This window comes from Mustela putorius, unplaced genomic scaffold (assembly GCF_011764305.1).
Source record: "Mustela putorius furo isolate JIRA1106 unplaced genomic scaffold, ASM1176430v1.1 tig00000596_pilon_pilon_pilon, whole genome shotgun sequence".
In the NCBI taxonomy this organism is placed as follows: domain Eukaryota; kingdom Metazoa; phylum Chordata; class Mammalia; order Carnivora; family Mustelidae; genus Mustela; species Mustela putorius.
Window position 1 is genome coordinate 15236140 of NW_025421428.1, and position 13433 is coordinate 15249572.

The 13433-nt window shown below is 63.9% G+C and overlaps 1 protein-coding gene across 3 annotated transcripts in view; it reads right to left on the reverse strand.

Moving 5' to 3' along the window:
- Nucleotides 1–318: 318 nt before the first annotated feature.
- NACC2 (NACC family member 2) overlaps nucleotides 319–13433 on the reverse strand; it is a 65951-nt gene continuing 52836 nt past the window's right edge. For all 3 annotated transcript variants that reach the window (XM_045082701.1, XM_045082700.1, XM_004756972.3), the window contains 4 exons: nucleotides 8602–8766; nucleotides 6721–6826; nucleotides 6256–6353; nucleotides 319–4962 (listed from right to left, as the gene is read on the reverse strand). In XM_045082701.1, coding sequence (XP_044938636.1) covers nucleotides 4457–4962; nucleotides 6256–6353; nucleotides 6721–6826; nucleotides 8602–8766 — 875 coding nt within the window. In that variant the 3' untranslated portion in view covers nucleotides 319–4456. The remainder of the gene's footprint in view (nucleotides 4963–6255; nucleotides 6354–6720; nucleotides 6827–8601; nucleotides 8767–13433) is intronic.

Consider the following 13433-nt stretch of genomic DNA (forward strand, 5'->3'; position numbering starts at 1 on the left):
TGGCTCTCCTAGCTTGCAGACAATTCAAAGAAAAGGGGCCCCTCCCAGGCCAGCCCAAGGCCCTGCCCCAGGCATGTGATACCCCCCTCCCCGCATCCTGCCGACCCAACCCCCTTCCCATTAAGATACGTCACTGGGGGAAGGGGAGGTGAGTGCGCCTGCTGGGCAGCAAGCCTCGGCAGGCCCCTGCCCCCACCTGGTGATCCTGGCTCCTGGGGGGTGTCCCGAGTCACTGGGCCACCCCGCCCAGCAGCCGGCTTTCTCCTTGGCTCCGCAATGTCTCCCCCAGTCCCTCTGACGGAGGAAAGCGCCAGCCACTTGGGTTTGAACTGACTTTATTATTCTGTAAATGTGAATTTTACAAAGCGCTTTACAAGTAACGATCACATCCTTCTGTTTGCAAGGACTTCCGTGTCCTGCTCGGGCTCCGCTCGCCGCGGAAGCCCTGGGTTTCCCGGCGGCCGGTGGACGTCTCTGCAGGCTGTGACTAGTGCGGCAGCAAAGGCGACAGCGTTGGCTCTGCTGAGCGGCGGGGCCTGGGGAGGACGCACCTGCGGGGCGGGGGGACGAGCTTGCTGGGGGGGGGAGGGCTGACGGGGGGGGGGGGAGGGCGGGGGTGGTTCTAGGAAAACAAACCTGCTCCACGGCACAAGGAACAGTGATTTCATTTATTTATTGTTTAACAGTCGTGAGTTACAGCAGGACTTAACCCCTCCCAGACTGGACAGGAACCATGTCTTTGTAAAAAGGCTCTTTTTCCCAAACGCTCCGTCCAGAGGATGAACGGTCTGTTTGCACCCAGTGCCATCCAATGTTCAAGTCCAAAATATTTATACATTTTATACTTAGTTCTTTTTTTTTTTTTTGTCTGCTAAAAATAGTATTGCAAGTTTTGGCTTCTTTTGACATAAAAATTACAATCATGTGCAAAACGCTAACAACGAAGGAGTTGATTGGAATTCAAGCAGGTTGTCCAATCCGAATGCTTTAGATTCTGCGTTATTTTCCTTTGCATTTTTTTTTCCAAAGAAACAAAACAAACAAACAAACAAAACCCAAAACCTTTTGGCGCGTTAGAAACGTCTTGTACCAAAGCCCTAACGCTCTCCGGCCGGCGGCGGGTGACGCGCTCCGAGCAGCCTCGCTGACAAAAGGACAAACTTACGCACCAGCAACATTCTGGAACAGCAGCTCCAGACTCCCAGCTCTGTGTGTAGGATTTACTGCTGGCAAAGGCAAACAGAGGTTTTCTCACAGTTTTCAGGTGGTTAATGGGCCATCAGTCTTCCACTGGCATCAAGACACTTCCATAAAAATAACCCGAGAGGGGGAGCTAAGCAGTAAGTGGCCTGGGGTGGCATAGGGCTGGTACTAGAACCTTCTGCCCTTCAAGGGGACGCCAGGGCTGGGCACCCCAGAGTCCCCGTCCTCCCCCTGCCCCCCTCCCAGCTCCAAACACAACCGCCCCAGAACCAGACTGCAGCCGGGGGGCTCCCAGGACCGTCTCTCCCCGTGGCCTCGCACCCACAGCCACGGCCACAGTCGGGGGCAAGGCAAGACGCATGAATCCAACGCGAAATTAAGTGACCACAGAGAACTCTGGGTGACAGCAGACACGGCACAGAACACAAGACAGAATTCAAGCACCGAGGCGCGCCGGCGGGGCGGCCCCGCCAGCTCACGGTACCCCGTCCCTCTCCCCATCCCCGCTATCTCCTGGGCACAGCCCGTCCGCCGGGGAGGGTGGGCGAGGGTGGCGGCCCAGCCGGCCGCCCGCCACGTCCGCCTCGACGGGGTCCAGTCCCTTCTCTCCTCCTCAGAAAGGCGCGGGTCTAACTCAGCTCTGTGTTAGTCTACGTAGTGTATGTGTATTGCTAATAGTCAAGCTGGGGGGTCAGGTGCAGGCGCGTCATAAATACTGAGTGGCTTGTCTCTCGCTCTACGGGGTCGGGGTGAGTCGGGGTCGCGCTCACAGGACAGGCATTAGTCGTCTTGTAAACAGAGGAGGGGGAGGGTCCGGTTTTAACGGGTTTTCCTTGGGAAAAATGATCAGAAGATGCTAAGGCACTCTGGTCGGCCCCTCCCAGCCCAGGCCCGCTGCCGCCCGCCCCGCGGAACATTCTGGACGCGGAGGGAGCGCCCCGGCAGATACAATCATCAGCCATGCCCGTCCGCAAACGCTCCGGACCCACGTCCGCCGCGGGACACATTAGTGCAAAACGCTCGGCCTGGCCCGCCCGGGGCTCAGGGGGAGCTCAGGACCCATTCACATTGAAGAACTGAAGGTTCACACATCACTCCTGCCTTCCCTACCGGGAACAACGAAACGGACGGCGGTTACACACGATTAAGGGACCGAGGTCGCGGGACATTGTGCTGGCCTGAACGGCGGTCAGGCCTTCTCTGTGCGGGCGCTGCTGCCGTCACCGGGCCACGGGCACCCCTTCGTGTCCCGGCCTCAGGTCGGGGGCCGCTCTCACTCTGGAGTGGGGGGGGGGCAGGGGAACAGGGAGAGCGAGCGCGCGAGCCCTTCTGCTGACGGCCAGGACAGGCCAGCCGCCTGTCTCCCCAGGGTCCTCAGGGATGGTCAAATTAAAGTGCACATCAGGGTCGGGAAGGGAAGCTACGGAGGGGGATGGGGGCCAAGCCTCCCCATCCCCCTCTCCACACCCCCAGTGGCTGCCTGAGGATGGCCGCCTCTCGGTTCCAGGAGGGCTAGGTCCTGAGTGGCCTTGGGGCCCCAGGCCCATGCAGCTCCAACCCCAGGTGGGCCCAGGTCAGGGGAGAAAGAGGTGGAGACAGTGTGGCTCACCCCTGGGCCAGAAGGCTGGCTCGGATCCCCAGCAGGAGTGCAGCCCCTTCGGGCCCAGACACCTCCCTCAACCGCTGCTCTCGGGCACAGGGGCTGAGACAAGCTCCCACGGGCCTGCCCGAGGTGCCCCCACTCCCTCCTGGGAGCCCTCAGATCTTTCTGGAGGGCAGGCCCATGTGTGGCCTGGCTAGAGGAGGCGTGGAGGCTCCACACCCAGCCTGGGTCTCCCCAAAGCCTCTCCATACAGGGCCGTGGTCAGAGGGCACCTGAGCACACGGGTGCCGCAGCCCCGCAGGGCAGGCCCATGGCTGGGGGAGGTTCAGGTTTGTGGGTCACAGGGAGGCTGAGCCCAGGGGCTGCCGGCTTGCTCTGCACCTGGTCAGGGGAGGCAGCGTGCCGGCAGCGGGGGGCAACAGACCCCTTCATCTGGGAACAGAAGGGCATCTGGTCTCGCGGGCGGCCGGCCGGGGGGAGGCGCGTGGGACTCAGGAGGAAGCTTCCCGACCGCTGACCACGAGCGCACAGCCTGCGCCCTCGCTCACCAAAGACCGGCCACCTAACATGGAAGCGAGCCTTCCAGCCTCACCCACCACGTCTGTCTCCGGCCCCTCCTCACTGCGCTCCGCCACCCCCACACTCTGGATCCTCAGCTCTGCTGCTGCCCGGCTCCTCCCGCCCACCGCCCACCGCCCGCCGCCCGCCGTCCGGGCCCAGGGTCTGCAGCACGATTCGGGACCCGCTCAGGCCCAGCCCGGCCACGAGGGGCCTCCACACCCTCCTCCGTCACACACCCCGGCGGCATCTCCCTGGGACCTGGGCCCGGGCAGGGCGAAGCGCGGTCCACAGGTGACCCAGACCCAGGCAGGGACACCAAGTCCTCCCTAATTTTTTGCTCTTTTGGGTCTGAAAGTTTTCAAACCATACATGAACTAGATCTGAATTAAGACAAAAACAAACAAACAAACAAATGTAATCCCAACATGGTCGAGGGCGGCGGGGCTGCCCTGGCTGTGGAGCTGAGGGGGCCGGGAGAGCCCCCGGGCGCAGGGCAGGAGGCTGGAGGTGCACGGAGCTCTCCCTCCCCCTGCTGTGCTCACACCGATGCCCCCACACACGCTCAAACACACGCGCACTCACACACGCGCTCGCGGGCGCTCCACGCACGCAGCCGGCCCGGCAGGCCTGACCCCCGAGTCTTAGGAATAAGGGAAAAGGAGTTTGGCCCCTGTGGGCCCAGCCCTGGCCCCGGCCCCAAAGGGTGGGTGGGGTCCCCCGAGTCAGCAGCGAGGGTCGGGAGACGGGCCCCAGGCCGCTGGCCGCCCGATCCGGCTCCCAGGCACCGGGGACCACAGGCTCTCGTCCCTCCCGGAGCGGGGTCAGAGGCCCACGGCCTGGAGACGAACCTCGCAGGTATCCAAGGAGCCCTGGGACCTTCCTCGCAACTAGGTCACCAGCGGACTAACCCTTTACAGTATAACGAATGCATTTGTTTCCTTCATAAACTTTAAATACAAGCAGGATAAAAATCACATTTTTTTCAGGCAACAGTAGCAGTTCCGTAGTAAGTGGCTTGATCACATCTGTTTGTATTAGTAACGCATGCAAGCAGCTTTAGTACCGGCCGCGAGCCTCCCGGCGGCCCCTCTACAAGGTCCCTGCGTAGGACGCCTCCGGTCTCCGGGGCGCCGCGGGCGTCTGCGGCCGGCTGGAGCTCGCGCCCGCCTGCTCGAAGGGCTGCGGGGGGCTCGGGGCCGCAGCGGGGGGCGGCTCGGGCGCGGCCACCTCCTGGATGACCGAGCCAGCGCCATCCGCCTCCTCGGCTGCGTCGAAGCCGGGGTTGGCGGTGGCGCTCAGGTCGACGTTCACGGCGTCAGTCCTCAGAGCCACGATGGTGGCCGCGTCCCCCCGCCGCTCCGCGTAGATGCGCTGCTCGAACACCTGCGCTGCGGCGGGTGGGAAGTCGGGGTCGAGGGGCACGCCGGCCGCCGAGGAGCCCATGACCGTGCGGTACATCTCCACGCCCTCGGGCAGCATGGACTTGATCTTGGGCAGCCAGCGCTTCCGGACGCGGCGGGCGTTGGTGCACATGTCCGCGGCGATGACGTTCATCTCGCTCTCCTTGAAGCTGGGGGCGAAGTTCTGACAGTACACTGCAAACACGGGGGGGCGTTGTCAGCGACCCGGGGCCCGGGCGCTCGCGTGCTGCAGCTGTCCTCCTGGGCCAGCAGGGGAGGGGGCCTCCACCCTGCTGGCCGCTGCCCCCGGGGTCCATCCTGGTCTCAGCTGGCAGACAGTGGTTACCCTTCTCAACACTCGACCCTGGAGGCCCTGCCCTGTTCCCTCAGGCCAGAATGTCCAGGGGAAGAGGGACAGTCGGTGTCAGAGTATGAGACCGTGGGCCCTCCCTGAGCACAGGTTGGCTGTGTGGCCTTGGGCAGGTCCCTGGCATCTCTGGGCCTTACATTCCTGCTCTGTCCCACCCCCCCTGGGTCCCAGGGCCTGCTGAGACAAGCCCGCTCAGTGACCTTGCTCTGGCCAGAAGGGCAACTCGGGCAGGGGCCCGAGTCAGGTGGCCGTTGCACTTACCCACTGTGAGGCTCAGGCTTCTCGGGCCCTCACAGAGGCTCTTCCTCACAGGCTGGACGAGGAGTGTGTGGGGGAGCCGGTCCACACCTGTCCCGCACCCAGCCCCCACCAGCAGGAAGCGGCGGCCAGGGCCATATCCGCACTCCAATGTTACTGAGAGTCCCCTGCCCCGGGAGCCCCAGGACCCAGCTCTGCAAGCAGCCTGGGGGCGGGACACAGGTCCCTGGGGCGAACCCCTCATGCCAGCATCCCCGCACACCCCCCGTTCCCGGAGCCCAGCCGGCCGCCAGCTTTGGGACTGTCACGACCTATCACAAAGGGCCCTCTCTGCTCTAGAACAAAATCGGTCTCACGAGACGTGTTCCAAGCAAGGAAGTGAGACAGCGTTTCGCGTGCTGACCGCCACGGGAGGGCCCGCGGCTGGCCAGGGTGGCCCGAGCAGGCCGGGGCGGAGCCGGGCCGGGGGGCAGCAGTCAGCCGCGGAGACGGACCGGGCTCCACGACACCCCACCCCCGCGCCCAGGAGCGGGAGGCAGAAGCCGGCGAGCAGATGGCAAAGGCTCAAAATAACCTCGAAATGTAAATAAGGGGTTTTGTTCAAAAAGGAAAATTAGATCTATTTCACATATTAAAATAGTTCCGCACGCAGCTGAATCCATCACGCTTGGAAACCCACCAAGAACGTTAACACCTCGAGACCTGGCTCCCGCGAGCTGCTCTTTTCTCTCCCCCCTCCGCCCCCAAGCCCAGCAGGGCCGGCGCACTGCCCAGAAGAAGCCACCTCCCGCAGCCTCGGTCCCCAGCCCAGGGGACCGGCAGCCCCCCCCCAGCCCCTCAGGGCGCCCCGGGGCACTCACGTTTCACAGCGTTCAGAACCCGGCTGTCCAGAGGCTTGCGGCTGGGGTCGCTCGTGGAGGAACGGATGCCTGTGCCACAGCTGTTGGCCAGGGTGTTCCTGGTGGGGCGGGGAGGGAAGTGAGGCCGCCGGCCGGGGGGCCTGCTCTCCCGGCCTCCCCCCTGCACTGCTACTGACTGCTGGGGCTCAGGGTGACCCTAACCCCACCACTCTCCGAGAGATGAAAGGGAAGCAAAGCCTCTCGGGGATGGGTCCCTCTGACCCACTCACAAAGCACGTGTGCTTCTTATTTTATGGGGACGGGGTGTCCGGGGCAGCCAGGCCCCCTCCGATGGGCGTGTCCCCTCGCACGTCCCCGACCCACAGTGGGACATCAGCACGGTGGGGGGCCGTGGACCCGAGGCCGCAGCGAGCAAGCACTTTGCCAAGAGGCTCACACAGCCTCCGCACCGGTCCAGGGACCCACCTGTCGAAGAAGGTGGCCAGCAGCCGCCGCAGCAGGACCTTGTGCTTCACGCCCGCGCACAGGTGGCAGTTCATGAGCTGACCGCGCGTGATGTAGACCCCGGAGCCTGTGACCGCCAGACAGAGAGGCTGTGACCCACGACCCAGGGCCACAAGCTTCCCGGGGCCGCGGGGCTTCTGGGAAGCAGGGGACAGCGGCAGGCCACCCCGACTTCAGCAGCAGTGCTCCCCCTGGGGCCTGGGACCCCACAGGCTGGGGACATCGCTCTAGGGGTCCCTCACTGTGCCGAGGCCCTGTCACCTGCAAGAGGTGCCCTCGGTCACATGCCCAAGCGCTGTCCCCAGGTCGCCCTTCGGGCCTTGAGAGCATTCCCCGCTCTGCCTCTCTGTCCCTTCCCAAAACCAAAGCCCCTCAGGCAGTGGGGGGAGGTGGGATCAGGGAGGTCAGCTGGCCCAGCACATGTCGGGGGATGGTGCAGCCCGCCACGGGCAGGGGTGCAGTCAGCGAGCTCACGCAGCGCTGTTCATCCGAAGGAGCCTGGCAAGCCCCGAGCGCCCAGCAGGGCCCGGCAACGGCGAGGCCAGAGCCCGCCGAGAGCGTGGAGTGGCCTCTGTCGGCCCAGACTCTGCTCGCGGGGAAAGGAACGGACAAACGTGCGCTCCGTGTCCCGGACTCTGGAGAAGAAGACACCAAAGGGCACGTGCGTGGGGTCCTCAGGACGCCCCCCATCCCCGTCAGGCCGTCTTCGAGGACCCGACATCACAGATCCCGCTCTGAACCCTGGGAGGGAAGTGCGCGGGGCAGGGCGGAAGGAAGGCACGTGGAGGTGCTCTAGCCGCGGGGGACCCTGGATGGAGACCACCATCGGGGCGCTGGGTCTGTGCAGTCTGACCCAGTGTCTGTGAAGGCTCCTGTCAGGCCGTCTCCCGTCTGCAGAGGCTCAAGGCCGACAGCAGAGCAGGTCACCCGGGCCACACGGGCTGGGGACATCCTTGTTGAAGGGACTTTGTAATGGGCTAGAGTACCAGGGGGCCCGCCCCCGATGTCTAGCTGTGGGTCGGGCCAGGGAAGGGGGCCGGCCCTCGCCCGTCCCAACCCCAAACCCTGACAGACAGGTGTGCCCCACCCGTCTCTGCCCTGCTCTACTGCTGCCCCCTGGGACCGCGGCTCCCAGCTGAGGGGACAGTCAGAGCCCCACAGTGCTGCCCCGGGTATGGCGGTCGGGAGGAGCGAAAAAGACTGGGGGACCCAGAGGATCCCAGCGGGTGCACAACAGCACCGGGGAGGAGCGATGGTGCCCGTGGGTCCTGGCTGGCCCGTCTGGGGCTCCCCCGGTGACCACGGGAGGACACTCCCAGAGAATGGCTCCACCTTCCCCAGCACGGGTGACAGTTCCCCACGAACAGCCTGAGATCTGCCAGGAGCGGCGAGGCCCCATGCGGCCCCACGCGGCCCCACGCCAGGGGGGAGGGCTCTTGCTGACAAAGGCACCGGGCCCCAACGGGTGCCGTCTGTGTTCATCAAACTCCGTTTCCGACTCTGAGCTGCATCCGGTGGGGACACTCTGGGGGCTGGGGGAGGGGACCAGCACGCGAACTCGATTTGGTTTTATCTGCCACCTAAATTAAAACACAATCGTGATTGCAGTCCCTGCCAATCAGACGTGCGGCCGGCCCAGGGGATTCAATTAAAATGCTAAATTAATTCAATTGAATAACTCCTCTTAATGACACATTCTTCTAAAAGGAAATTAGAGGAAATTTAAGATGTTCTATCTTCTTTTTTTTGACTGATTGGTGATGAGTACATTGTTCGCAGCTCTGAGGAGAAAGGAGAAGAGGGCATTTGCATACAACAGACAGGGCGGGGAGGGACCTTCACCTGCCACCAGCTCCAGCTTCTCGCCGGGGTCCCCTTCCGAGTACAGCTTGGGGTGGCAGCGGTACCCAATCTGGCTGATGAGGCTGGCGGGCAGGGCCACGAGGTCACGGCGGATGAGGACGCAGGAGCGGCTCTCCAGGGGCACGGGCTCCGGTTTCTCTTGCACTGTGGACACAGACCCGATCGGGTTAGGGGCGCTCCCAGGCTGCGCCAGGACAGGGACGGAGCCGGAGAACGCCCTTCCCTCCCGCCCAGGCCCGGGTCAGACGCACTCCGTGCCCGCCCTCCATTCTCTCTCCCTGCCCACCTGGTCCTGACCCCGGCGGCCAGGACAAGAGGGAGTGAGCGGACGGAGGAAGGCAGGGGAGGGCTGGGCTCGCCCCCCCAGACCTGGACACGAGCTGGGAGGGCCTAGGAGGCGCCCGCGAGGTGTCCCCCCAGCAGAGGCCTGCAGACGAGGCAGGCATGAGTGGCCGGTGCAAGGGAGCCAGACCCATGGTCTGACCAGGGAGAGCGGCCCCTCTGCAGGACAAAGTGCGGGCCGGGAGCAGCAGCGGCCCCGTGCGCAGCCCCAATGGGGCGGGGGACAGGGAAGCGTGAGGGCAGCGGGCCGTGGCCATGGAGGTGGCCGCCGCCCGCCCCCACCGCCAGGCCTGGTCTGGCTGTGGGAACCTGCTCTCCACCAGGCAGGCCCAGGGCAGGTGCCCCCAGCCACCACTGAGGCTGGGCCACCCTGTCCCCTCAGCTGTCCCCTCTGCACTGTGACCCACTCCCCCTTAGGGGTTATAGGAAGAATCAGCACCTGTGGGCACTGAGGGCGGGAGGGGCCAGGCTGGGCCAAGTACCTGGGGAAGCTGTATGGGGGCTGCCACGAAGGGGTTTGGGGAGGGAGGATGGCAAGGAAGGGTCCTGGGCAGACCCTCTGCAGCCCCAGGCCTCCAGACGCTGGTGCAGCCTCAAGCTCCCAGAGGGGGGCGGTGAGGACCACTCAACCGTGGGGGGCTGGCACGCTGGACACAGGTGGGCCTCTGCGGAGAGGGCAGGCGGCTGAGACCAGAGCTGAGGGGGGCCTGCAGCTCCAGCCCATCCAGCCCGGACCAGGACACGGGTCAGTGGGTGCTGGGCCGCTCTGGGGGCTGGGCGTACCTTCCTGCAGGTGTGTGCGGGGCACCGGGCGGGCCGGAGCTGCCCAGAGCACCAGAGACTCTTCCCAACCCGGACGCCCGGGGGCTCAGGGAGCACAGGGAAAACAACCCGGATATTTTAAAACATAATTACCCGCCCCCGTCCCCCCACGGCCTGCTGTGACTACACACGCAGGCGCAGCGCCGCCGGCCCGCGGCGTTTACGTGTAGAGCGCTCACCGGCAGAAACCCCGCCATCCACCGCGCGTCCTGCCGTGTCTCTCTGAACAGCAGAAGTTGTCTGCACCGGCACGCTTGCCCCCCAGCCCCCCAGCCCCCAGCCCGGCTCCTGAGAGCAGAGAGCGGCGTATCCAGAACATCCAAAAGAGCCTCTTCTATTTCTGCTCTGCCGAGCGCCGGATACCGCGCCGGCTAAAAATACCGAACCCGAGCGGTGGCTCATCTGGAGAGGTGCTCTGGAGTCCTTCCCCGCCCCTTCCCCGGGCCCAGCTCTCCCGCCGCAGCAGCCCACAGCTGAGTGGAGCGGAGGGGGCAGCGTGCGACCGGGTTCTGGCGGACCTGGGGGATCGTGTGGGGGGAGGGGCACAGGGGACACGGGGGGGTGCAGGGGGCACGGGGGCATGGAGGCGGGGGCACAAGGGACACAGGGGAGTGGGGGGCCCCTAGGGCATCCCTGTGGCCTTCAGGTGGGCATTCCGGCAGGCGTGCTGGGAGGCCCCCTCGGTGGGCTGTAGGCAGGGACACAATGGCCCCGTTTTTAACCAGCTTCAGGACTGAGAGCTCCAAATATTTTGGCCCCGTGGAATGTGGAGAGGCACATGAAAGAGCGATTCGCTGTTTGTACCGAGAGGGAGTAATTGCTCAGTGCGGGAACCGTGAGTCACTGTCGACAGGGTCTGCACGGAAGGACCTGGAGCAGCAGCTGCCGGACCAAAGGGGACAGCGACCAAGGACAGGCAAACAGTGCCCCTCAGACCGCTGGACAGAGAGAGCTGTGACCAGACGCAAGGATGGACCCTGCGGGGAACTCTGGGCACCGAGAAGGGCCCCAAGTGCTCCGAGAATCAGGGACACTGCAGAGTTCAGCCGAGGAAGGACGGGGCCTTGAGGACATTGCACTGAAAAAGAGGAGTCCAGCAGAGGACAGATCCCGCCAGACTTTGCCGCTGTGTGGGCCCAAGAGTGCTCAGACCCACGGGGACGGACCGCAGGAGGGGAGATCTGTGTGTAACGGGGCAGAGTTCGGGTCAGGAAGATGGAGAGTCCTGGAGACCGACGAGGGGATGACAGCAGAGCAGTGCAAGTGTGCCCGCGGGCCCTGGACGGCGCACCGGATACCAGCGGGATGGGAAACCCCAGTTTGTAGGTCCTGTTGCAACAGAGCCACTCTCTTGAGAGACGAACAGTGACTGTGGGGACGTGGGCCCTCACCCTGCAGGGCACACGGTGACATCCGTCAGCTCAACCTCAGTACAACAGGGGCGGCAGGGGGACCAACCGAGGGCAGAGGGGGCGAGGCGGGCCTGGAGGGACCCCGGCAGGCTCCCCAGCTTCCTCTCTGGCACTTCCTCCCCCTCCCGTGGCTCCCTCACTGGGAATCTAGAAAATGTGCTGGGTCCTCTCCCCAAGCAAAGCACACGGATCCCACAGCCTGCGGGACGCCGACGCGCCACGGGGCCCCAGGGGCCGACTCTGCTCCTGTCCCCAGGTGCACCTCAGGATGGCACGGGGACCCCCCACCAGGGCCAGTGGCCGCCTGCAGAGAATGGAGTGCCACTGAGGCTGGGCAGGCAGGTGGGGGGACAGAGAAGGGGACTGCCACCCTATGAGAGCATAGGCCGTTTGTTAAAAAGGGACCCCTGGTCTGTGATTATATGGGAAAATAAAATTACAACCAAATGGAAAGAAAAACGCTAAATCACACTGTCCAGCTCTCCCGACTGCAGTGACTGTGACCAAGCCTGCGAGGGTCATGAGAGCAAGCGAGGGACCCCGAGGGACCCCCGTCCACAGGCCCGAGTCAGACCCGCACAAACACACTCAGCTCACTTGTGACTAAGGGTCACTCACCACGGCAGGGGAAGGGACAGCCGCTCCGAGACGGGGTGCCCTGGAACGGGTGGTATGTGGGCAAATTGCAAAAGGAAACCACAAAACTACCCTCGATCTAAACCTCACAACCTTACCTGAAAAAGAGTAAAAACGGGTCATGGACCTAATGTACGACACAAAAGCGTAAACGTTTTGGAAGAAAATCTCTGTGATCTTGGGTTCAGCTAAAAGCTCAGACACAATCCACAAAACAATCGATGGGTTAAAACCGACCAGATGAGGACGAAAACCTCCCATGTGGGAAGGAGGTACAGACAAGCCCGCCCCCCAGGCCAGAAGGAGCAGTCCGCAGACCACACGCGACCCAGGGCTTGCCCCGAAAATCCAGTGCAAACTCTCAAAACTCAACAGCAAGAAGACGGATGGTTTGTTTTTTAAAATGGGCAAAAGATCTGAACCGACACTCAGCCAGAGATGGTCCAGATGGCCAATTAGCACATGAAAAGATGCTCCACGTCTTCAGCCGCTGGAAAGCGGCACATAAACCACACAGAGAGACCCCACTTCACGCGTACGGAGCAGCGCAGCTCACGAACCCCGGGAGAAACGAGACGTGGAGACAGTCCGCACAGACCCCCAGTAAGGGGCCTCACCCCGCTCCGCTCACCAGCGCACCAGGCTGGAGACAGCCCGGGCCCCGCGGCGGCAGGCGTACATGGCCGAGTGCTCACATAGCGGGTCACCGCCACACGTCGGGAAGACCATGGTACTGCGCAGGGGAGCCTCAAACTCGCCAGTGGGACGGAAGGGGCCAGTCTCCCACGGTCACACACCTGGTGTGTGGGACAGGGTCCCAAATGCAGGACTCTGGAGAGAGAGAACGGGCCAGTGACTACAGGGGACAGCGCGGGGCCGGGGGACTGACAACAGCCACGTGGAGGCCGACGGAGCTGCTCTGCACAGTGAACACGCGCCACACGCCCCGTGCCTGCCCGCCCTGTCCCTGCTCCGCACCAACCAGACCCACAGCTCTGAAAGGGGCACACTGAGACCGGCAGCAGCGCCCCAGGACACGACCACATCAGCACCCCGGAAACAGGGCTGGCAGCAGTTCCCCAAGGTGCACCTGGGCCTGGGGGGCCGGGGGTCATCACAGACGGAGCTGCTCCGCGGGGAGAAGCCATGTCCCCCACCGATGGCAAGACCACCCCATCTTGTGGATGCTCAAGGGCAAGGACACGGGCATCTCAGAACCAGCAAACACGACACGCTGGGCACAAATCAGTCTGGCTGGGAAGGCCCAGAAGAAATAAACACAAGTGAGCACAGAGGTGAGGCCGGGAGTGGGGACGCCGTGTATGCAGACGCCGCTGCCCAGGGCCCCCGGGAGCACAGACAGAGAGGGACGCGGCAGGCCTCTGGGTCCCCGTGCTCGGGAGGACACAGACAGCCACAGGGGAGGATGCAGCCCTGAGACGGCTCCGCCTGGACAGCACCGGGTGCAGCCCCGAGCCATGTCCTCCCGCCGCAGCCTCCACCCCTCTGGTTCCAGCTCGAACACCCAAAATGTCCTCTGGGCATCTTCCCGTCCAACTCAAACCTGCCGCAGCCACTGCCTGAGCCCAGACTCCACAA